This window comes from Microcaecilia unicolor, chromosome 3 (genome assembly GCF_901765095.1).
Source record: "Microcaecilia unicolor chromosome 3, aMicUni1.1, whole genome shotgun sequence".
In the NCBI taxonomy this organism is placed as follows: domain Eukaryota; kingdom Metazoa; phylum Chordata; class Amphibia; order Gymnophiona; family Siphonopidae; genus Microcaecilia; species Microcaecilia unicolor.
The window spans coordinates 263,271,778-263,296,238 of NC_044033.1; the positions used below are offsets into that span (position 1 = coordinate 263,271,778).

The following is a 24,461-nucleotide window of genomic DNA, read 5'->3' on the forward strand; positions in this document are numbered from 1 at the left end:
TTATGGGCAGCAGATAACATCTTGCTGCCCATGGAGGAGTAGCCTAGTGGTTAGTGCAGTGAGCTTTGATCCAGGGGGACTGAGTTCAATTCCTACTGCAGCTCCTTGTGACTCTGGGCAAGTCACTTAACCCTCCATTGCCCCTGGTACAAAATAAGTACCTGAATATATGTAAACCGCTTTGAATGTAGTTGCAAAAACCTCAGAAAGGTGGCATATCAAGTCCCATTTCCCTTCCCTTTGGTTACTTTGGTCCTCTGAATTGGATTTTAGAGATTTTTTGGAAGCAAAAAAATTACCATGAGCTGGTTTAATGGCTCTGTGGCAGTGCTGTGCACTACCCTATGGAAGACCTGGGTTGGGTCATGCTTCTGTAGCTGGGAGGCAATCAGCAGAAGGAAGAGAGAGGTGGTAAGAAGGATGCTGCCATCTAGTGACCAGATACAGCATGCACAGCTACTGTTCTGGGGGGACTCTCGATGTGTGGCTCCTTGCTGAGCACACTCAGTGTGATGGCTGGGGTAAATGGAAGAGGGGAGGGTTAAACACGTCAAATTATCCTCCCACTAGTATCAAGAGGTTATTAGCATAATGGTATACAAATACAGTAAATGAAATGGCATGAGTAGGGGCAGTCCCAATTAAACTGAAGGCACACAATGAGGGCTGGAGGAGGAAGAAACTATTAGACCAAACCACAAACCCCCCCTTTTCCCCTCAAAAAAAATCAAGGGCCCAATATTTATTTCAAAGGAAATATCCAGGTAGCAACACCTGCTATCCGGATAAGTCCAGCTGACCAGGACCTCGCATGGATTTTGAGCAACATTGACCACCCTGCGATATCATGATAGCAGCTAGGTGGTCCAGGGGGAGGGGGCAGAGCCGGGATTTATACAGAGACCAGTGAAAGTCCAGATAACTAACTGAATAACTTAGACAGCAAAAAAGTGTAACTCACCTTGAAGAGCTGAGAAAAAGGCATGAGTTAAATCTGCATCCCAGAGCAGTAATCGCCAGTATACCAACGCTGATATCTGGATATTGGCTGGCACATTATATTCAGGTATAACTTTGACCACTGTGGTCAGTGTTTAAATGAAACACTGACCTCGGAGTCTGAATATTAACCTCCAAATTATTTTAACCATGTTATGGATTGAACTGGAAAGTTAATGGTGAGGAGCCGAGACTCCTGGTTTACTCCTAGAAACAAACATCCAGATGATCAAAAGCAAACGCCGGCGCTAGTGGCTGTTAGCGCCACACTAGATCCGGCGTTTGCTACCGCCCCATGATTAGAGCCCTCGAGCGCGTGAAACAACGCGCTCAAGGGCTCTTTGCGCAAGTAGCATGCAAATGCATGCTAAACAGGGCATTAGGTATTCCTCCCCAATGATCAGCGGCCCGCGCACCAAAATTTGGGTTGCTGGCAGCGGCAAACCCTACACCAGCTCCGAGCTGGTGTTAGGGTTTGCCGATCATTGGGGAGGAATGGTGAGCCCTGTCCAGCATGCAGTTGCATGCTGGCAGGCCCCCATTCCCCCCCAAAGCAAAGCTGCCAACAGGGGGCTGGAGGTCCCCCCCCCCAATGATCCCAATGATCCCACCCCCCCCCCCCCATGTTCAGGGAGGGCTGGAGATCCGGTGGGTTTCCAGCCCCACCAAACCCCCAGAAAATGGTCCTACAGTGGTCTAGTCAAGTGGCGGCCGGCCAAACCCTCTCCCACCCTTCCACCCAGTGAGCAACAGGGGGGGGGGCTGACCCCCCCCCCCAGCGTTGTCCGACCAATCCCTGGTGGTCCAGCGTTAAGGACAACCCCCTCCCGGCCCCCCTACCTTTACTTGGAGGAGGGAAGCAGGCTGCCTCCCTCCTCTTCCTTGTGTTGTCGCCGCCGCAAAATGGCGGCGCCCAGTGCATCCTGGGATGCGCTGGGCGGGGCTACAGACCATGTAAGGGAGCGATTCCCTTACATGGTATGTAGCCCCGCCTAGCGCATCCCAGGATGGGGGGGCTGGGCGCTGCCATTTTGCGGCGGCGGCAACACAGGGAAGAGGAGAGAGGCAGGGTGGGAGAGGGTTTGGCCGGCGGCCACTTGACTAGACCACTACAGGACCATTTTCTGGGGGTTTGGGGGGGCTGGAGACCCACCGGATCTCCAGCCCTCCTGGAATATGGGAGGGGGTGGGATCGTCGTGGGGACCGGAGGTCCACCGGACCTCCAGCCCCCGTTGCTCAGGGCAGGGGTAGACAGGGCCTGGTGGTCCCATGGACCGCCAGCCCTGTTGATCATGAGGGTTTGACAGGTTTGGGCTTTTGACAGCCCCGACCTGTCAAACAAGTGCGGGAGGATTGTGCTGAGCGCATGCTCAGGCACAATTCGCCCACACTTCTACCCCATAATCAGAGATAATTGCGCTGCTTAAATTTGCATGCAATTATCTCTGATCATCAGTGCGGTAAAGCCCCGCGCTGTTCCAGCTCTATTTTTAGAGTGCTGTTTGGAACAGCGCAGGGCTTTTGATCATGAGGGTGAAAAGGAGTAAACCAGTTTCATCAGAGATGTAGAGCAACATTTGGTTGCCTGCTGGGATCTAGCAAACTGTTTCCCCCTAGATTTTCAGTAGTAATAGAACCAGAATAAATTGACCTTTTGTTAATTTAACCTACCCAGCCAGATATTTGTTTAGTTTTGGAGGTGTGATTAACAGGTTATAAAAAAGTTCCCCTCACCTGCTATATCTATGAAAAACGGGTCTCACCTACAGCAAGAGAGAAGTTTTCAAAAGCCATTTACCCTCACAAATGACTTGAAAATGCCCACCCTGTGTGCCTGAAAAGCATGTGCAATGCTCCACAGCACACATTTATCCTTATTTTCACAGAGGTGTTCTTAGGGCAGATTTAGGTAGGAGGTGCCAAGAAAACATGTGCTTTTGCATTTTCAAAATTGTATGTGTTACTTTGACTGTCAAAATACCTACAGAAATAAGAAGTGTAAATCTCTACTACTATGTTCTTTCTGGGGAAAGAGAAAGCATGGTGCAAGGTCCACAGGTAACAATCCTTTGCAATCACCCGCATAGTTTTGAAAAACTGTTCCCTTTGGTCTGTTGGTCTGTGGGAGGGGGTAGGGGAAGGGAATACTATTTCAGACAGACCCCCCCCCCCCCCCAATATTCAGCCCCCTGCCAGCATTCAAGCTGGATTTTCTATGCTGGGCTGTTTCCAGTGACCGGCATTGAATATCTGGGTTTTCAATATCAGGTAGCGCATGTCCAATTAAGTCAATATTCAGATTTAACCAGCCATGGCTTAGCAGGCAAAGATAGCCCTGCTTTTTATGTGGCTTTATTTGCTGCTAAGCCTGGCGGTTAAATTTCAAATATCAGGCTAACGCACACAGCAGGGAGTAACATAGTAGATGACGGCAGAAAAAGACCTGCACAGTCCATCCAGTCTGCCCAACAAGATAAACTCATATGTGCTACTTTTTGTGTATACCCTACCTTGATTTGTACCTGTCCTTTTCAGGGCACAGACCGTACAAGTCTGCCCAGCACTATCCCCGCCTCCCAACCACCAGTCCCGCCTCCCACCACCGGCTCTGGCACAGACCATATAAGTCTGCCCAGCACTATCCCCGCCTCCCAACCACCAGCCCCGCCTCCCGCCACCAGCTCTGGCACAGACCGTATAAGTCTGCCCAGCACTATCCCTGCCTCCCAACCACCAGTCCCGCCTCCCACCACCGGCTCTGGCACAGACCGTATAAGTCTGCCCAGCACTATCCCCGCCTCCCAACCACCAGTCCTGCCTCCCACCACCGGCTCTGGCACAGACCGTATAAGTCTGCCCAGCACTATCCCTGCCTCCCAACCACCAGTCCCACCTCCCACCACCGGCTCTGGCACAGACCGTATAAGTCTGCCCAGCACTATCCCCACCACCAGACCTAGCAGTAAAGTCTCGCGCAGTAACCGGGTGGTAATGACCTACGTGCGTCAAATGCCACTTGACACGCGTAGCTGACGTGTGCCAGGAAAAAAATATTTTTCGGACACGTGTAGCAGATGCACGCCAAGGGCCACGCGGTAGCCGGACGGTAACTCGGAATTGGCGTGCGTTTGGTGCGCATAGGCGCTTACGCGGCTTAGTAAAAGGGCCCCTAAAGCTTACAGAGAGTGGCAGAGATCTCCAGGTTATATCTATGCACATTACATGTTTTCTACTCTATCTGGCAGGAAGGGAAGGCTCCTCCAAGAAACCGGGGAAGACGTATATTGTATATTTTCCTCTCGGCTCTTGACGGTACCATGGCCTTCCAACCATGGGCTGACGTGCATACTTACAGTGACAGTATTTTCCTCTTAAATATCAGGCTAAAGCAGTCATGCCCCCAACTTCGCCGGCTTTATTTTCAGTGCTAAGCAGGTATTTTCAGAAGTGATAACTGGTTAAATGCCACTGAAAATGACTGGTTGTCCGCCGAGACGTGAGTTAACCAGTTTCCGGCCAGTTAACTCGCGCTGAATATTAGGCCCAAAGTTCAGATACATGCAGTCAATGTCAAAAAGGGCATTTATTGTTTAAAAGCCAAAAATGAAAAACCTACAAAAGTCTTAGATATAGGATTGCTTCCCTTTTCAGATTTTGCTTATGCTACTTCATAGCGATGTATAACCACTACATCCACTTCCTGTATGCAAATTCATTACTGAATAAAAGATTCATATTCATCAGGACAGTAAACCCCCCCCCCCCCCCCTCTTTTATGAGATGTAACTATACCTCCTCTTTCCATCACTGGCTTTGTGCTGCTGAACATAAGAACACAAGCATTACCATACTGGGTCAGACTGAAGGTCCATCAAACCCAGTATCTTGTTTCCAGCAGTAGCCAATCCAGGTCACAAGTACCTGACAAGATCTCAAAAGAGTAAAACACAGATTTTATGCTGTTTATCCCTGGAATAAGCAGTGGATTTTCCCAAGTCCTCCTTAATAATGGCTTATAGACTTTTCTGGTAGGAACTTGTCCAAACCTTTTTTAAACCCTGCTAAGCTCACAGATGTTACCACATTCTCTGGCAATGAGTTCCAGATGAACACTCTACTGCCTTTGATCCGTTGGATCTCTAACATCTGTTGTTGCATCACTGCAGTTACATTTTAGTTGTGGCTAACTGGATTATTTGCAAAATGTTTGTCTGATTTGAGATCAAAATGACAAACTTTGTGTTCCTCAAAGCTACACTGACAATGAAATGAAGAGAAGCAAGCTGGCTGAGGGAATAGGGTGCAAGACAGAGAGGCAGTGAGGAAGGCAGGGGAAGTGTTTTGCTATCACTAAGGTCCCTGGAATTTGCAATTCTGCCAACGGCATGCAGATGCTTAAAAGCTTTGTGATATGATAGCTCTTATTGTCCCTTGTCCTAATAATAGCAGTTCAGTGTGCACTGAGCGCTTGCCGCAAGGAAGACACACACTCTTCAAAAGCACTAGAGGCGACATGGTAATGAGGAGCACAGAATGGGACCTTTTGACATTTCCAGATGCAAGAGAGCGGTGAAATTCATCAGTTGCATCCACTGTTCTTGTCCTTGGATGCTTGTGGTAGTTGAAGCCCCCCCAGTTTCAAGCTGACCAGAGCTGGGAGTGGCCTGATATTTCCGGGACATGATTTCTCTGTGTTATAGAGGCACAGTAGAGCAGCAGGCCCTTGTTCCTTACAGAATGAAGCGCTTTTATGTAACCCAAGTTCAAGTGATGTCACATGTAGCACTGCCATACTCCCCCTGTATAAGATTGAGCATGCGTACCTTTAAGGCCTTTTCAACAGAACTGCATTGTTTCGAAATATAAAATATACAGGGTAAAAATGAAACTGCCCATTATATCACGCACTGGCATCTGATGTACTCAAAGCTGCATGTGATATCATTCGTGGTCTCCTGCACAGTCTGGACACTGTTATCCAGTGTGTGGCTTATTACCTCATATTGCCTCCTGGTCCTCCCACTTCACTCACTGTAAACAGCACATATGCATGAACTCAGAAAGCAGGAGAAACTGAATATGAGCTATGACAATTGCCAGGATTGTGCCCTGAAGCAGCTAAGCAAAACATGACCCATGTCGGCTGGGATCCTGATGACAATACAGTGTAGTTAAGCTAAGTGCAACTGATATAAATTTAAATATTTGATCAAATAATCTGAGAATTGGGGGATTTTACAAAAACGAGGTCAATAAGTCATTTTGTTAAGGAATTAAAATTGAACACAAGTAAGGCTGGCAGCGCTTAAGGACCGATGATGAGCTGTGAGCCTCATGTGAAACAAGTCACTGCTGAGGTCCTAGCTACCATCCAAGAAAAAGTTACTCTGTGCCTTCTACAGAAGAATGTACTAGCGCTGAGTTTTAGGATAGGTTGAACTCAAAAAGGGACTACATCATTGGCTGCTGAAAACAATCAATGGCATGGCCTACACCAAATGAAAACTGGTCAGTAATCAAAAGGGCTGATCTGGGTAACTTTAGGACCTACTCATAGTAAGTCCCTTGGTTTAAAAATCTGCCGCCTGCAAGGTGACTGTCCAGCCAAAGCTTATCCGGATAAATGGAGAGGGGCTATGGGTGCCCTGGGGCAGGATTTAAAGTTAGCCAGATAGAGGTTATTCTTTAAAGACGACACCAATATTTAGGTGCCAGATATGCGTGTAAACCATTAAAATACTGGTATATCATTGATCCTTCCAAGCACCTAACCTGGTTCAGTATTAATTGTGAGGAATTTACTTCAGACTCTCACTATCTTTCAAGAATTGTAACGTTGTTCGATACCCTGTAACCGTCTCCCCAATGAATCATGTAAGCCCCATTGAACCTATCAATGGGAAAATATGGGATACAAATTCAGTAAATAATGTGCCAAATATGCACCTGTGCACCGTTCTAGAATTACGTGCTCATCTTCAATAGTGCATAGTTTGAGAGTGGGAATACACCTAGGCAGAGTTTGGGTAGAGTGCGGACAAGATGCAAGGATACACACGTAACTTACAGATTACTGTGAGAAACATGCATATCTCTGGAATATAGACGTATACACAAGTGCGTATCTCACCTATCACGTTACTGCTCTAGATAGGAAAGCGGGTGTCTACATTATGTGGAGAATTACCTTCATGGTGGCGATGTTTGGCTGCTATCTGTCTAATTTTATCCAGATATCTCAACCACAGATGTAGCAGGCCTAAAGAGAGCCCAGTTGTTCCCTCTTTCTCCCCTCCCCACTCTCATAGCCTGACATCTCCCTGTCCCTTCTGTCTTCCCTCCTGCCCCCCACCCCCATCCAGCAGTGCAGCTTAATTTGCTTCCCAAAGATTAAAAAATGGCATAAAAACATGGAGCCACCATAGGTCCACGTTGTTGTTGGCTCTGCTGATCATCTCTCAGAAACAGGAAGTGAGATCAGAAGGGGTGGGACTGACATAGCCATCACCACTACTACTACTACTACTTATTATTATTTTCTAGAGCACTTCTAGACATACGCATCACTGTACATAAAACATGTATGAGACAGACTCTGCTCAACAGAGCTTACAGACTATTCAAGGCAGACGAACAGGACAAATAAGGGATTGGGGAGTTATCGTGGGAATGGGTACTGAAAAGGTGAATAGGGGTCAAGGGTTAAAAGCAGCCTCAAAAAGGTGGGCTTTTAGCCTAGATTTGGATACGGCCAGAGATGGAGCTTGATATACCAACTCAGGAAGTCGATTCTAGGCATAGGGTGCAGCAAGATAAAAGAAATGGAGTCTGGAGTTGGCAGTGCAGGAGAAGAGTACAGATAGGAGAGACTTAACCGATGAATGGTATGTAGGGAGAGATCCGAATGGAGAGATATTGAGGAGCTGATGAAAACTCCATGCCTTTATGCTGCTTTTTGACCCTGGGAAGGATCTGCTCTGCGAGAGGGGAAAGGAGAGAAGGAAGGTGCTCAGAGCCCCTTTTATTTATGGGTCCCCTGTAAAGCTGGGCCTAGGGCAGCTGCCCCCTTTGCCCATTGATAAAAGCAGCCCTGACTGACTCCTTCAGGACTGGCTTGCTGATAAAATGGCTTTTTGGCTTTATCAGAAGCTGAGGTCTTTGGATATAGTGCACTGAATTAAATGTTCAAGGTACTGCAGTGTCCCTGCTGTAGTTTGTGCAAGATGTTTCCCTTTCTCACCCTTCTTCACCTCTTTACTGCATCTCTCTCTTCCTCCCCCCTCCATCCCATGCTGGCTTTGAGGGATTGCTGAGCATATACAATAGGTAGCAAGTTCTAATTTCTCTTGTTTTCCGAGCCCAGGTGGTCAAACGGTGAGCACAACTGATTCTTCAGCCAGCAACAGGGAAAGTGTGAAATCAGAAGATGGTGATGATGAAGAGCTTCCCTACCGAGGGCCTTTCTGCGGAAGAGCCAGGGTGCACACCGATTTTACGCCCAGTCCCTATGACACTGACTCCCTCAAACTCAAGGTATTCTTTGGTTTATACCCCTTCATTCTGAGAAGGGCTTGTAGATGTACTCTACTAGGTTATGCTATGCCTCCAACCAGGTCTATGGGGATTGGGTGATGTACATCATTTTGTGGACCTGCAGGGAGCCCCATGGGCTACAAAGTGATCCCTGCTTGCAAGAAGGGTCAGCAAGCTTATCTCCATTCTCTCTGGCAACTGGTGCACAGAGGAGAAGTAGTGAGATGTAAGTGTCTGGGTTACTTACAGCTGATTGATAATACAGATTTATATTTCATCTATTTGTTCTGGATTTATTTTTTAAACTAGTCATCAGCAGCAAGTCAGATTAACTTTGCTTCTGAGTTATCTGTATATACGTGACTGCCTGTGGGAAAAGGTGACTAAAGTAGCAGATACAAAATGCTGAGAATGGCTGATTTCTCATGTCATGGGTCCATAAGCAGACTGAAAAAGTTACGTTTGAACTTCTGTAACTGCTTTATTTTTTCACATAAAAGGATGGGTTTTGGACTGCTGTTTTGCAAATTGTTTGCTCCAACACAGAGGTGGGCATCCTCGGATTTTTAGGGCTGCAACCCAGTCGGGTTTTTAGGATTTCCCCAATGAATATGCGTTCCCCACTCCTACCCCTGTAAGAAATTACCTCAATAAGTTACAATAAATATATTAACATTTCCTAGTAACTTTGACTACTTTTGATATTTATCAAATCTTTATGTATTCATTATTCCTTCACAAATTTGTCAGTCCATAAAACTCCCTTGTCCTCGCTGTTTCAATCACATACGTTCATACCATACACCTCTCTGCATTCAAACATAAAATACATTAAATTCACAGTGTGAGTGGTTCAAACTAACTCATATTCATAATTGAAATCCAGCCTGTGCACTAACAGCACTGTTTATCACTCCTATCTCTGTGTTTTATCCACTGAGGTCCTTTGTACAACCACAGTTCTCAATATCAGATCAAACAGTCTAAAGACTCTCCCTGGTGTCATAGGCAGTCTCTTATCTTAAGTTGTTTTCAGTTCCCAGCTGGTTGTTAATTGCCTCCTTCTCTCAATTCTCTTTGGGATGCAATGGACTTCAATCTGAGGGCTGCTGTTCATGTGGTTTCACTTTGTTAAGCTTGGCTCCACTCTGCTTACTTAGGCTAAGCAGTTCCTCATTATCAGTCCCTCCTCTGTTTATTCACTTCACTCTGTGTATCCCTGATGCTCCCCCCTGGGTGCAGCGTGACCCCTCACCCCCCTGGTGAAAGGACCCCCCCCCCCCCCCCTCCCCCCCCCCCCCCCCCCCCCCCCCCCCCCCGGTGCATTTTTACCTGCTTTGCTCGTTCCATGCTCCCTCTGCCCCGGAACAGGAAACAGGAAGTAACCTGCTCCGGAGCAGAGGGAGCACGGAACGAGCAGAGTTGACAGGCATGCGGCGTGCACCCGAGGCGGACCGCACCCACTGCCCCTCCCTTGGTACGCCACTGCTATCCAAAATGGAGAACACCTCTCCTCAGACGCCACGCATGCATCTTACCACGTTTCAAGGTCAAGGGAGTTTTATGGATTTATAAATTTGTGAAGGAATAATGAATAAATAAAGATTTGTTAAATATCAAAAGTAGTCAAAGTTACTAGGAAATGTCAATGAATATGTGTGAGATCTAGTTGCATTCAGTGCCTCCAATGTATGCAAATAGATCTCATGCATATTCATTGGGGAAATCCTGAAAACTCAACTGGGTTGTGCACCCCTGGGTGGTGCTGTTTCACTATCAGATTTCAAAATAGAAGGATGGGAAAGCTCTGCAGAACTCCAAGGAATCTGTCTGTCCTTAATGACTGGACACAATATTGAAGCAATACCACGCACTGGTAACAGTGCCCCGTTCAGTTTAGAGGGAACAGTGTATGCTGCCTCCTGAAAAATAACAAAAAAATAGTATGTGATTAGCGCTAGTTTGACAGACAAATTACCACGAAACACTTTAACACATTTTGCAGTAAGCTTTTTTTCACATGTTAAATGCACATAAGAACATAAGAATAGCCATACTAGGTCAGACCAGTACATCTAGCCCAGTATTCTGCTTCCAACAGTGGCCAATCCAGGTTATAAGTACCTGGCAGAAACCCAAATAGCAACATTCCATGTTACTAATCTTAGGGCAAGAAGTGGCTTCCCCCATGTCTATCTCAACAGCAGACTATGGACTTTTCCTGCAGGAACTTGTCCTAACCTTTTTTAAACCCAGATATGCTAACTGCTGTTACCACATCCTACAGCAACAAGTTCCAGAGCTTTGAGTGAAAAAATATTTCCTTCTATTTGTTTTAAAAGTATTTCCATGTAATTTTATTGAGTGTCCCCTGGTCTTTGTACTTTCTGAATGAGTGAAAAATCAATTCACTTCTACCCGTTCTACACCACTCAGGATTTTGTAGACCTCAATCATATCTCCCCTCAGCGGTCTCTTTTCCAAGGAGCCCTAACCTCTTCAGCCTTTTGTTGCTCTTCTTTGAACCTTTTCTAATTCCGCTATATCTTTTTTGAGATACGGCAATCAGAACTGAATGCAGTACTCAAGGTGAGGTCACACCATAGAGCCATACAGAGGCATTATAATATTCTTGGGTTTATTTTGCATCCTTTTCCTAATAATTCTTAGCACCCTGTTTGCTTTTTTGGCCGCCACCGCACACTGAGCAGAAGATTTCAGTGTATTATCTACCATGACACCTAGATCTTTTTCTTGGGTGCTGATCCCCCAAGGTTGACCCTAGCGTCAGGTAACTATGATTCGGATTATTCTTCCCAATGTGCATCACTTTACATTTGTCCACATTAAATTTCATCTGCCATTTGGATGCCCAGTCTTCCAGTTTGCTACGGTCTTCCTGCAATATTTCACAGTCTGCTTGTGTTTTGACGGCTTTGAATAGTTTTGTGTCATCTGCAAATGTAATCACCTCACTTGTTCCAACTTCCAGATCATTTATAAATATGTTAAATAGCACCAGTCCTGGTACAGATCCCTGTGACACTCCACTATTCACCCTCCACTTAATTCAGTTTAGTAAAAGGACTCTGTAGTGATGAATAGGCAGCTCAAGCACAAAAATTCTTTATAAATACCTAGCATCAATAAGTTGGTAGGCAGAGGATCTGAATTTCAAGTTTCTACAGCCTGAAAGCTGGACGTTTTTGTTAAGGCCGGGATATCTGCCATTGGATTTAGTGGGATTTTAAAGAACTGTAGTTAAACATTTTTGATGTCACCTGGCTTGAGGTTACCTCATTTTACAAAAGCTTCCTGGAAATACTCTTTCAAGATGAGTGTTAAATGTATTTTCTTTAAACCACTTGCTGCTAGATTTTGCTGTTCATAGCAGTCCTAATTCTTTATTAAGTGATTCATGAAACGTTGCATACTGCATTGCTGCTATATAATGTTTTGATATTTTTAGTTTTGGAATTATGTATTTAATAATTTGAAGTTGGTTATTTATGACTACTGATATTGTATGATGTAATCTGCCTTGTATATTCAGTCAAATTAAAAGGCTGGCTATAAATTTGTTATTAACTTAAATATCTTGCTTGTCACCCCTTTGACTTCTTATCACTATAATGAGTGTGTTTCTTGCATCTTTACTTGAGATCTCAAGATGCTGTGGTAGTGAATAATTCTTAGTATTTGATTTGCAGAAAGGAGACATAATTGACATAATCAGCAAACCCCCCATGGGTACCTGGATGGGCTTGTTAAATAACAAAGTTGGCACTTTCAAATTTATCTATGTGGATGTATTGAGTGACGTGGAGGAAAAACCTAAACGGTCCTCAAGAAGACGAAGGAAAGGAAGACCCCCAAAGCCAAAATCTGTTGAAGACCTTTTGGACAGGATTAATTTGAAGGTTTGTTCATCTTCATTTTGTAAATGTGGAGAGATACCCATTGAGTAATTAGTTATCATCTGTGAATTGTGTCCAAATTTTTGTGGAATCTGACAGTTGAACACTCGGTTGGAGAATCTTCTTCTTCCACTCTGCACCGTGGGACTGAGACTGGAATCTGGGGGGGGGGGGGGGGGAGATAATGAATATGCATGACAGTGTCCGCATTAAGGAGTGTTGGATGCTGAGCAGTGAAACAAGCATAGAGGTTCTAATATATTTTATTTTTAAGGCGTGCATTTCCATAACCCCTCTTTTTTAGTTTTACCCCTGACGCAGTCTGAGGGCGAAACGTGGCCACGTCGGGCATTGTTTTAACTCCTACCTCTGGGTTTTGTTTCATTATACTACTTTTTATATATTTTTTAACAAGTCTGCTTTTTTAGTCTTCATCTACTTTAGCAAGCAGATCGTTGCCTTTTGGGGGTTTATTTTTGGCACTGTACACTAAATACAATAAAGTACAATATGAGGGACTTCTAGTCTTCATCTTGCCATTTAGTGTGGATTACAAAAACTGTTTATAAAAAAGAAGCAAAAAGCCTCTGATAATACAATAAAAATGGAGAAGAGAGAAAATAACAGAGGCATTATCAGCTCCTTTTTCCTTCTGGCCATTCCTGTCCCTACACACCCAAGCATCCTTCTGACTTTCGCAATTCCAGGTTTTTTTTACATATAGGTCAAATTCTGTAGCCCTCTCCTGTAGCAGAATGCATTTCTTTTCAATGCTGTTTCAGACAGATTCCTTTTGCCAGTTACTTATTGTCACTTAAGAACAGCTCTGGGCTCATCTTCACTCCCTAGGGATTGCGAAATCTGCTTCAGGAACAATTGTATTCACATCTACCTCATGCATATTCATTGTGGTTGTCTGGAAAGGCCTCCAGGAGAGACCTGAGAAATACTGCTCTAAAAGAAAGAATAGAGGGTGTTGGGTTGCAGTCAGCGATGGGATCTGTTTCTGGGTTGGCGGTCAAATTGTACACAGCTGCCGCACAGCTGATTATTAGGAAGACCTGGGAAAACTGATTCCTGGGAACAAGCAGAACTGCAACATTTTATCACTGTAAACAAACTTTATTAGTGCCAGAGCATCACCTGCAAGCGCAGTAATTTAATAAGGGCCTATTAACTACAGTGAGAATTGGAGACATTCTGTAGCAGCTTTAAGCAAACAATAACAGTTCAGAAAGTCAGTGTTATGTAATTTATTCATTTAGATGTCACAACCTGGAACGTTCTATTTACATAATGCAGAAGTATTTGTGTAAATTCAGAAACCAGCTGAAAACAGGCCATAGGAGATTTCTCTGCTTTGCAACAGACTCTTGCAGGTTTTGGGGAGGGTTGTAATGATTTTGCTAATTGTAAGCTTGATTGCAGATGATGAAATGTGAATTGCTTTCTTTGCAATTGGGATCTTGAGATAGAATGAGGGAGTTTTTTTTGCACAGTTTCTTAGTTGTCCTTCATTCCTTCACAGGAGCACATGCCCACCTTTCTCTTTAACGGTTATGAAGACCTGGACACCTTCAAGCTGCTGGAGGAGGAAGACCTGGATGAGCTGAACATTCAGGATCCCGAGCACCGGGCTGTCCTTCTCACTGCTGTAGAGCTCCTGCACGAATATGACAGTAAGTCTGGGTTTCCTGTCCAGCATGCTAAAAAGGGAGAAGGGATTTCTTTTTTGTTGTGGATTCTAATGTCCTATTGATCACGAACAAAGAGCAGAATTACTTCTTGGGTCATTATATGGTATCCAAGCATAATGAAACAGGATCTGCTTCTTTCAGTGAGGCTTAAGTGAATGAGGGCCCTTGTTTGGTCCAGGATAATCTAAGCAAGTGCAAGCAGATAGAGATGTGCACAGGGACATAATTTGGTCCCCCATCCCCAGTCAATTCTTTTCCATACACTCCCCATCATATCAGTACCATCTCCTCCCCATCCCCAGTCAACTCTTTTTCCATCCCCATCCCCAGTCAACTGGGGACTGCGAAAAAACAATCGCTTCCAACTATATAAAAATAATAAACCATCTACAGAACCAGAGCTCAGGTCCATTCTGCTTTCCTCGATGGTTCGTCCTACAACTGCAAAAGAATGTTCTGATGATGTGCTGGTATCAGGAGTTTCAAGCTGAGATATTGGTGTTCAAGTTTCTGAGTCGAGGTGTGCACTGGGACATAATCTGGTCCCCACCCTCTCCCATCCCCATTCATTTCTGATCCATCCCCTTCTGTTCCCATGCACTTTGGATCTGTCCCCTCCAATCCCTGCGGTATTAATGACTGTTTTATCACCAACACCTCAGATTCCCGTGGATTTCCCTTTGTCCTTATCCCCATGCATAAAGAGAAGAAAATAGGTGTGTAGGGGTAGAAAGCCGATGGTGCTCAGCGTTTTGATGATCGCCACCGGCGTTATCCCCAGAAATTCAATGCTGGGTCATGTCTGGTCTCAGGCACTGAATCTCTGGGTATATGCAGGCAGTGAAAACATAGCTGTTTAAGTGTGATATTCAGCACTTAAGTGGCAGTGGTGAACTGCATAAAGATAGGGGTTATCCTAGTTGCTTAAGTGCTGAATAGGTATTTACTACTACTACTACTTATCATTTCTATAGCGCTACTAGACGTATGCAGCGCTGTACACTTGAACATAAAGAGACAGTCCCTGCTCAACAGAGCTTACAATCTAATTAGGACAGACAAACAGGACAAACAAGAGATAAGGGAATATTAAAGTGAGGATGATAAAATAAGGGTTCTGAACAAGTGAACAAGAGTTAGGAGTTAAAAGCAGCATCAAAAAGGTGGGCTTTTAGCTTAGATTTGAAGACGGCCAGAGATGGAGCTTGACGTACCGGCTCAGGAAGTCTATTCCAGGCATAAGGTGCAGCAAGATAAAAGGAACGGAGTCTGGAGTTAGCAGTGGAGGAGAAGGGTGCAAATAAGAGAGTTTTACCCAGTGAACGGGAGTTCCTGGGGAGGAATGTAGGGAGAGATGAGAGTGGAGAGGTACTGAGGAGCTGCACAGTGAATGCACTTATAGGTCAATAAGAGGAGTTTGAACTGTATGCAGAAACAGATAGGAAGCCAGTGAAGTGACTTGAGGAGAGGGTTAATATGAGCATAACGACACTGACGGAATATTAGTCGTGCAGCAGAATTTTGAACAGATTGAAGAGGAGAGAGATGGCTAAGTGGGAGACCTGTGAGCAACAAGTTGCAATAGTCTCCGCCCCCAGTACACCCATAAAGTAGCTGGTTCCAGCTTAGGCGCTAACTTGCCATTTTCAGCACTGTCTAGTTAAGTGCAGCAGAAAATGCCCGGTTAGCCCTGGACAAGTGATCTAAACAGCCAGAAGTCATATCTGGTTGTTCAATATGCTTTGAATATTTACCCCATAATTTTTCATCACTGAGTGGGTTTAGTTTATTACCGTGTTTAAACCTTGGACAAGAATACAGCCACGTGGTTTACAATATTATACTGAAAAACAGAAAGAAAGCTACAATCCATCACACCTTACAAATTTTGGTGTACAGAAACTTAATTGTATGCACAGACACTTATGAATTACCACACATAACTCGCATACAATGCATGCACTAAAACAAATGCATAAAACAAACTGAAAAAGCACTGGAAAATCAGGAAAAATGTGGAAAACAAACCACAGTTTTTGGGACTGTGCACATCCCTAGAAAGTGGCTTATTTCAAATGGAAATCAAATGATACTGCATCGCTGTCCTCATTTTAAACAACAGAGAGCCAGAGGTGGGTGAGAGAACTCTGCCTCCATTGTGTAGCTGGTTCTGCTCTTTTTAAAATTCTGATCTCGGAATGCAAAGAGCAGTGTTTTCTCATTCAGTCTGTTTGGGCACCTGTCGATCATTTGTGATCATCTCTGGGAAAAGGTGACTGAGGTCTCCAGAAACAAAAACATGAGGTTTTAATGAAATGTGTTAGAGCAAACAATTTGTAAATACAAAAGTCCAAACCCCATCTTTTTATGTGAAATCATTAAACAGTTACAGAAGTTCAAACGTGTAACTTTTGCAGACTGTTTATGGACCCATGATACGAAAAACTGGCAATTCTCAACATTTTGGATCTGAGACTTTAGTCACCTTTTCCTAGAGACGGTCACATTTTTGTAGTTGTTCAGATGTTTAAGCTATATGTAGTTAAACATTTTGTAAAGATTGCGGAGAGGGGGTATTTTCTCTTTCACTGTGTCCCAGCAAGTTTTGGAGTTTTTCTTTTCTTTGTATTTGAAATTACAATAAAAAACTTTGAATTAAAAAAAAACCCCAAACATTTAGGGAGGGGTGGAGGGCGGTCGTTTTATGTTTCTCAGACTCATTCTTCACCTTTGTATTCTACCTCTGCTCTTGCCCAGGTAACAGCGACCACTCCGGGTCCCAAGAGAAACTGCTCCTTGATGGCCAGGGTCTGAGCGGATGCTCACCACGCGATTCAGGCTGCTACGAAAGCACTGAAAACCTGGGGAATGGTAATGATGGCGTGGAAGCCTTCTGACATGCACGTGCTGTGCTTTCTCCAGACAGTTTGCATCCTTCCCGCTCTCGTGCTTCAGCTAAAAAAAGGAGTCTCTTCACGCTTGGCTTTCTTGCAACCATTTGACTGCATGCTTCTCTCTTCTCTTCCATTGCCTCATGCACTTTTGGTTCTTTCCTGTATTTTTACAGCTGGAATAGGCAGATAGGATTCTAAGTACATGCATTACTTTTAGGAAATGTTGAGGGGAGTGGCTTTTTTTTCTAATTACCAACCAAATGAGCAAGTTTATTATTATTATTATTTTTTAAGTTGAAGGAAAATCATTGGTGAACAAAAAGTGTGCCCATCTTGTTTTCGGAAAATGTCTTGTGGCATGTTCTCACTGTTTTTTGTGAAGGATTCTAGAAGGTTTGAGCGTGTGGATGGATGTGGTGGTTTCCTCAGATTGCCAGCCATGAGCAATGTCCCTTAGCCTTAAATTTGTTTGCGCTGTCCAGAACTTTCACAGTCTCTCAAGATAAGCAAAGGAATGTGTGAGTGAGCAAAATACATTTCTTAAATACCACGGCATCCTGTTCCAGCACACAGAGAAACCAAAGAATGACTTTTTTGTTCCATTTGAAGTCTCTCTGTCTCTCTTTCCCTGTAAAGGTGCCTCCTTTTCAATATCAATATCAATATGATGCTTGTTAAGCACTAGTTCCCCATAATGGGTTCAAAGCGGTGCACAAATAAAGATTATACCAAAAGAAAATACAACAGAATACTTTTAAAATACTCAACCATTACATATCATAATATGCAAAAAAATAAAGAGTGTCAAAATTAAGAAAGCAACAAGAAGGAAAATTAACATAAATATTACTTATTAAACTGAAAAGTTTTAATCTTTTTGCAAAATTTAAACGTTATTCCATCCTGATAAGAAAAGGAAAAGAATTCCAAAGTGAAACACCTAATTCTGAAAATATAATCTTAGCTACACTATGGAAACGTATATTTCTAATAGATAGAGGACAGAGAATGAGCTTATTACTCAGTCGAGAGGAAAATCTGCCTACCGGAAAAGAGACAAGATTTCTAAGAAGTTCGGATGCTGAGCCATGTAGAATTTGATGTAAGAAACAAGCTGCTTTAAACAAAATATGCTTACTTACTGGCAGCCAGTGAAATTTAACAATATAAGCAGATACACTTGTAAACTTCACAGAAAAGGAGATAGCGGGGAGTTTTGATGGGGCTCCATTTTGTTTTCTAGTTAGTTGCTGCTTGCGCTCTTACCAGGCCATCTGTTGTGCTTCCAGCAATAAAGAGCACTGACAGCTAAGCCAGAATCACAACCCTGTGCAAGAAAAAAAAAAAGACAAACCTTGCCCAAAATACACCTGGTTTGATTGAGCTCCCAAGAAGTGTTGCGCACACACCCCAGCACAATGTTAACAAATACAGCAATGCATCATGAAACCAGTAAGGGGAAGTGGGGTGTAAAGAAAGGAACAATTTTTTTTTAATGCACACAAATAAGGGGGCCATTTTCAAAGCATGTGCATAAATCAGCTGCGAAAAGATTGGACCCTTCTCGCTGTGGTTGAAGGCGTGAGCATTGTGCCAATTTGTGTATCCCTTTAGTTGCATTGGAAGTAGGTTGTTTCTGGGGATGGGTGCAGTATCGCATGTCGATTGCATCGTTTAACTCTGCGCATGTTGTTTTCCATGGAAAAAGTGCCTGGGAAAAAAGCAAGAGTTTCAAAGTGAAAGTTTGCAGAAGTCCCACAGGTAACACAAACCTGCAGACTTTGTGGCAAAATGGACAGTCTGAAAATGGCTCCCTTACTTTAAATGCTCTTTAAAGGGAAGGGTTTCTTTTTTTCCAAAAGTTATTTTATTGAACCATCAATTAGCAAAATACAAAATTAAAAGTATAAAAAAGAATTCCAAACACATAAAAACTTCACAGGTATGTAGAAGAAATACGCATTTCACTTTCCAAATCATCACAGTAAACGTTTTAAACATTTTACCTACCCCCTTTTTCCCCCTCCTCCCTCCATTATTCCAACCTCCCCCGCTTCTCAAACCCTCCAACCTCAATATTACCCCCTCCCCATGGTGCACTAAAATAGCAAGTAGAACTATCCTCACATATATCAACTGTTTAAGGCGTAATGTCCTCAACTATAAGTGCAATTCGCTGAAAGTGGGGCCCAGATCTTTTCCCAGATGCTTGAGGTATGCCTGAGGATTGCCAATAAACTCGCCATCTCACAAACGTACCACAGCTTATTGTAAGGAAGGGATTTTTTTAAAGTGTTCCTTGTACTCTTCTCCTGCTTTGCGAGTGGGGACATCATGCTCTAGAAAACATTTTCAAAGAAAGAATTAAAATGAAAGGCATTGATCAGCAAATCCCCAATTTTAGTAATTGTTTAAATTACTATGCAGGCAAAATTTCGCTCAGCTAAATAGGTAATTTCCCCCCTTCCCCCAGTTTGCTGTTCTGGTTCCATCTGCTGTTGCAGCTCCTGAAAGCAACATCCACTGGTTATGGAACTAGAAGCCAGAAAGTGAAATCCAGAAATCAGATCAAAACCAGCCATTGTCCTCCAAATTCTACACAGGGCATCTAAAGTCAGGCGTGTAGAGTCACTCATGCGCATAACAGAGGAGGTCTTTTACAAAGCCGCGCTAGCATTTTTAGCTCGTGGTAAAAATCGGCTTGCGGTAAATGCTGAGACACCTGGGCGTCTCAGTGTTTACCTCTAGCTGATTTTTACTGCAAGCTAAAAATGTTACCACAGCTTTGTAAAAGGCCCCCAGAATTAGCTAACTGGCGCTAAATTGCCACTTAATTGGAGATACAGACTAATAATTGTTTTTAACAAGCACTAATTGGCACTAATTAGCAGCTGCACACATAACTGATATACACCACGTTCTGTAAACTGAACACCTAACTCCTCTTTCACGCAACTCCAAAGGGGTGTGGCCATGTGAGGGGCAAGGACAGTTCAGTGGCTTAGGTGCAGTGTTCTAGAATAGTGTCATTTACACACCCAACTGCCTTTACTTAAGCACCAAACATCCAACTTTAACTGACACAGTTCAGTCTCTGACATTCGTTATTCTCTAAATATTCATACAATAACATTATTCAATTTTTTTTAGATTTTTTCAGGGATCATCAGATTATTTCATCAGCAGCTCCCATTTGGGCACAGCGTCCCATTAACCATGGCGCTGTATATATCTTAATAGATCCACCCGGTATATTTTTTTCTATAAACTTTTTAAATTGTATGAGCTTTTAACCAGGCCGAGTTTCGAGATTCTTCATCAGGGTAGAGGTTTGCTCATAGTCTGCTCTTACAAAAATGAAAAGATGAAAAGATGTCAGAGACTGAACTGTGTCAGTTAAAGTTGGATGTTTGGGACATAATATTGAGATATTGACGAACAGTCCCCACTCCCAAACTGTAAGGTCACGTTAAGTTGATTTACTTAAGCACCAGCATTTACACCAGCTTTTGACAGAGTTAGGCGCGAGATGTGCGCTAAGCCAGTATTCTGTACAGGTCGTTCCACGCGGATCTTCCCTGCGTCTAACTTTGTGCACAATTTACTGAATGTACCCCTGTCTCTGCCCCTTCCGGTGTAGTGTGGTGATAAGCTAGCTCGCATAGGGCGGCCCCAGCCTGCACAGGCGATGTTTCTTCAGCCGCTTCTGTAGTATCCTTCAGGATATAAGAGAAATCTGCGGGCGCTGCCTTCATTGCATTCCCCACATGCAGAATCTCTGCAGATACGCCAAAACCTGGACTAGCCAGGGAGGACTCCAGGATTACCACACACCCAGTGACTGTATAGAACAGAGCTCACTCTGACAAGTAGCGTTTCTGTTGTCTGAGTAGCTACATTACATACCATATGTTACCATGATCCAGTGGTGTAACCAGGAATTTTTAACAGGGGGTATGTCTCCCTGCCCATCTCCCACATTCTTTCACCATGACCCTGGTACCTTAAAATTACCTCTGCGCCAGTCTTCACCTAGGCATTGCCAGTGGCACTCATAGGCTACATGTGGCCTGCACCAAGACATTCTCTTTGAATCGTCCCGCCCTTCACAGAACAGGAAGTTGCATCAGTTGGGGTGGGACAATTCAGGGAGAACGTCTTGGTGCAGGCTGCAAGCAGCCTATAAGTGTCACTGCCTGGCCAAAGACTGGAGCAGAGATGATTTTAAGGCGGGGGGGGGGGGGGGGGCAGGTCTGACAGAGGGTGCGTAAACAACACACTCACCTTGAATAAATATGCCACTGCCATGATCCAAACACCACTCCAGATTTTGGGAGACTTTCTTACTAGCCTGTTTTGACAGAAAAGCAGCCAAATTGTGTGCGGGGAAGGGAGGCTGAAAAAGCCAGAAAGTTGGCCTGGGTGCAAACTTATAATCCTGTACCTAAAGCCCAAATTATCACTGGCTGATGGAACGGCTTTTCTGTGACAATAGACACCTGTTAAGTGCTTTTTTTGCACCAGGTTGTAGAACAGAATTCAAAATGTGTACATGTTCCTTGTTGAAAACACACTTACAAAAAGGTGTGAAAAAAGATTTGATTCTTTTTGTAATTTAATTTCAGTTTGCAGATGCTGTAGCAGAATTGTCCTTTAAGCTAAAAACATTAAAGGGTTTTTTTTATTATTTTGTTACTGGAAAACAATATATGTAAATATAGGCTGTGTACATATACATGTCGTATGTGATTTCTGTTCTATAGATAAAGGAATTAACTGTAGTACAGGGATGTACTATTTGACTTAAATCACATCGGAGGTTTACAGTTTGACAATATGCTTCATTGCAATAAAAATGTTTGTCTCCATTGTGGTGTGATTCTCCGCTTTCTAGCCCGTTTTGCTTTGTCTTGCTGTGCAGAATGGCTAATGCTTTCGCTGCTTGCCTCACTAAAGTTGTGTGCACCTTCCGCTGAAAAAACTGTCTGGTGTCAGGTGCTGCTGTCCAGCAAAGTACTCTTCAACAAACTCTCTGCACTATCAGATGCTTTTTAAGTTAAGAGGGCACTGTGGTACATCTGATATTTATTTTTATTATTATTATTTATGCATTTAGCTCACTCCTTTTTCCAAAGCAAGTTACATTCAGGTACAGTAGGTATTTTCCCTGTCCCTACTGGGCTTGCAATTTAAGTTTGTACCCAGTGGGCAATGGAGGGTTAAGTGATTTACCCAAGGTCACGAGCCACAGTTGGATTTGAACTGAGCTCTCCTGGTTCTCAGCCCTCTGATGTAACTTTTAGGCTCCTCCTCCACTCACATTTGTTGACAACTGTGGGACCATGGTAAAACTAAGTAAAGAGAAATCACAGGCAGGGCTGGCCTTAAGCAGAGGCGACAGGGATGGCCGCAAAGGGCTCTGCACTCCCATATTTCTTAGCTGCTGCCGTTGTTCTCTGCCTATCGCCATTTTTCCCTCTGCTTCTCTACCCCTCCTCTCTGACAGGGTTCAGAATGTCCTGTCTACCTTAAAATTTGTCTCTCTCTTTTGGTGCCGCCGACAGAGGCAGCTCTTGACATACGCTGCCTGAGGTCTGCTCCAGAGCCTTTCCTCTGACCCATGCCGCCCCCTGTGATGGAACTTCCAGTTTCCGCAGGGGTAGAAAGAGTCAGCGGAAAGGCAGGTAGTGTATGTTAATTGCTGCCGCTGTTGCTGCCAGCGACATCTAAAGACGGGGAGAGACAAATTTTACATTAGACGGGGGATTGTGGGAGGAGGAGATGCTGAACTGTGCGTGGGACACCAATCTGGTCTGCACAGGACCTCACAAGTGCTAAGGCTGGCTCTGACCACAAGAGTAAATAAATGTCAGCTGGCAGTGTATAAAGGCTGTTTTACACCACAAACCAGCCAAAAGCTGTGAAAACTTTACAAGGTGTCACTACTGTGATAAACAACAACATTAACAAGAGAATTTTTCATAAATATGTCCCTTTCCCATGATACCAACTGTGCAGTGAGAGGGGGTATAAAATCTGTTACCTTGTACTAGTGGGTGAGCATTGCAAACAGAGGTTGTCACTAAGATTCAACGGTCAGGCCTGGAGGTCTCTGCTCCTCCTGTAAATATAGGGTTACCATATTGTGTCCTCTGAAAAAGAGGACATATGTCATGCCCCCCCCCCGTCCCCTATCCCCCCCCCCCCCCAGTGATGACTTTGGTACAAGGCATAATCCTACTGTCTCTGTCAGTCTTCCTGCCACTCTGCTGACACATCACCTACTCTTCCTTCCTTGCTACTTCCTTTTTACTTTACATTCTATTATTATGCAGCCTGCAATTTACTTGTGTATCCATACAGAATCATCCTTTGCAATTGTAGCAAAGTACTTGTACCCCACACAAGACCTGGGAAGGAGGCAGCCAGGAGCCACTGGGGAGATAACCTGCTGAGTATAGTAGGAAAAGAAAGTACAACAGGAAAAAGCAGAGGTCCCCCTTGACTGGAAGTGAGGGAGAGGGAGGATCAGCCTTGCCCTTAGAAAGCCCTAGAAAGCTTAAGAGCAGAGAATTGGAGGGATCTGACTGTAAATAAGATGCAGGCTAGTCCCCTACTGAGAGACAGGTGACTCTAGAAGGACAACAGGTTCAGTGGTCCTAGATGCAGCTGAAGAAATCTCAGGTATTGGGAAAAGTATTAATCTTCTTACCTCACTGTTATGGCGGCGGCTAAGGGCAGCAAGCAAGGGGCACAAGACTAGAAGACCAGACTGTCCAGACGCTGCAGCCTCGTGCTCTTCGATGTTGACTCAGTTATTATGGCGGCAGCTGAAGAGAAGGCGGCAGGCTGCAGTAGCAGTAAGCCGCTGCGCCTGCGTGCAGCGTGCAGGATCATCACATCAGCTGATGCTGATCAGCAGGCAGGCGCTGGCTGGCACGCACAAGCACAGACGCTGCCTCTAGCCTGCCTGCGTCGGCCCCACACCGCCATGCGTGCATCAGAGGAGGAGTTAGGTGAGGTCGGACTCGTCAGAGGATTGTGTGTGTCTTTTTGAGGGCACCGTCGGGAGTCCGGGGCGGATTTCAGCATTTCCTTGATTTGTCGGGGTTTCTCGGGTCATCACACTGTGTGATGACCCAAGAAACCCAGACAAATCAAGGAAATGCTGAAATCCGCCCGGACTCCCGACGGTGCCCTCAAAAAGAGGACTTGTCCGGGGAAATCCGGACGAATGGTAACCCTATGTAAATATCCATGGGGGCTGGGCCCCTCCAGTATGGATTTGGGTCCCCTCAAAATTGAGGCGCTGTCTGCTGCTTTGGCTGTTGAGAGTCCCCAAGCCCTGCCAGTGGAAGCCCTCCTCCATCCAAAGCCCTCCTCCATCCAAAGCCTGGCAGTTAGCAGTGCTTTTCTTGGG

The 24,461-nt window shown here is 44.4% G+C and overlaps 1 protein-coding gene across 3 annotated transcripts in view; it reads left to right on the forward strand.

Moving 5' to 3' along the window:
* SASH1 (SAM and SH3 domain containing 1) overlaps positions 1-24,461 on the forward strand; it is a 568,634-nt gene that overhangs the window by 511,253 nt on the left and 32,920 nt on the right. For all 3 annotated transcript variants that reach the window (XM_030198038.1, XM_030198036.1, XM_030198037.1), the window contains 4 exons: positions 8,364-8,533; positions 12,244-12,453; positions 13,979-14,129; positions 16,905-17,018. In XM_030198038.1, the coding sequence (XP_030053898.1) occupies positions 8,364-8,533; positions 12,244-12,453; positions 13,979-14,129; positions 16,905-17,018 (645 nt within the window). The remainder of the gene's footprint in view (positions 1-8,363; positions 8,534-12,243; positions 12,454-13,978; positions 14,130-16,904; positions 17,019-24,461) is intronic.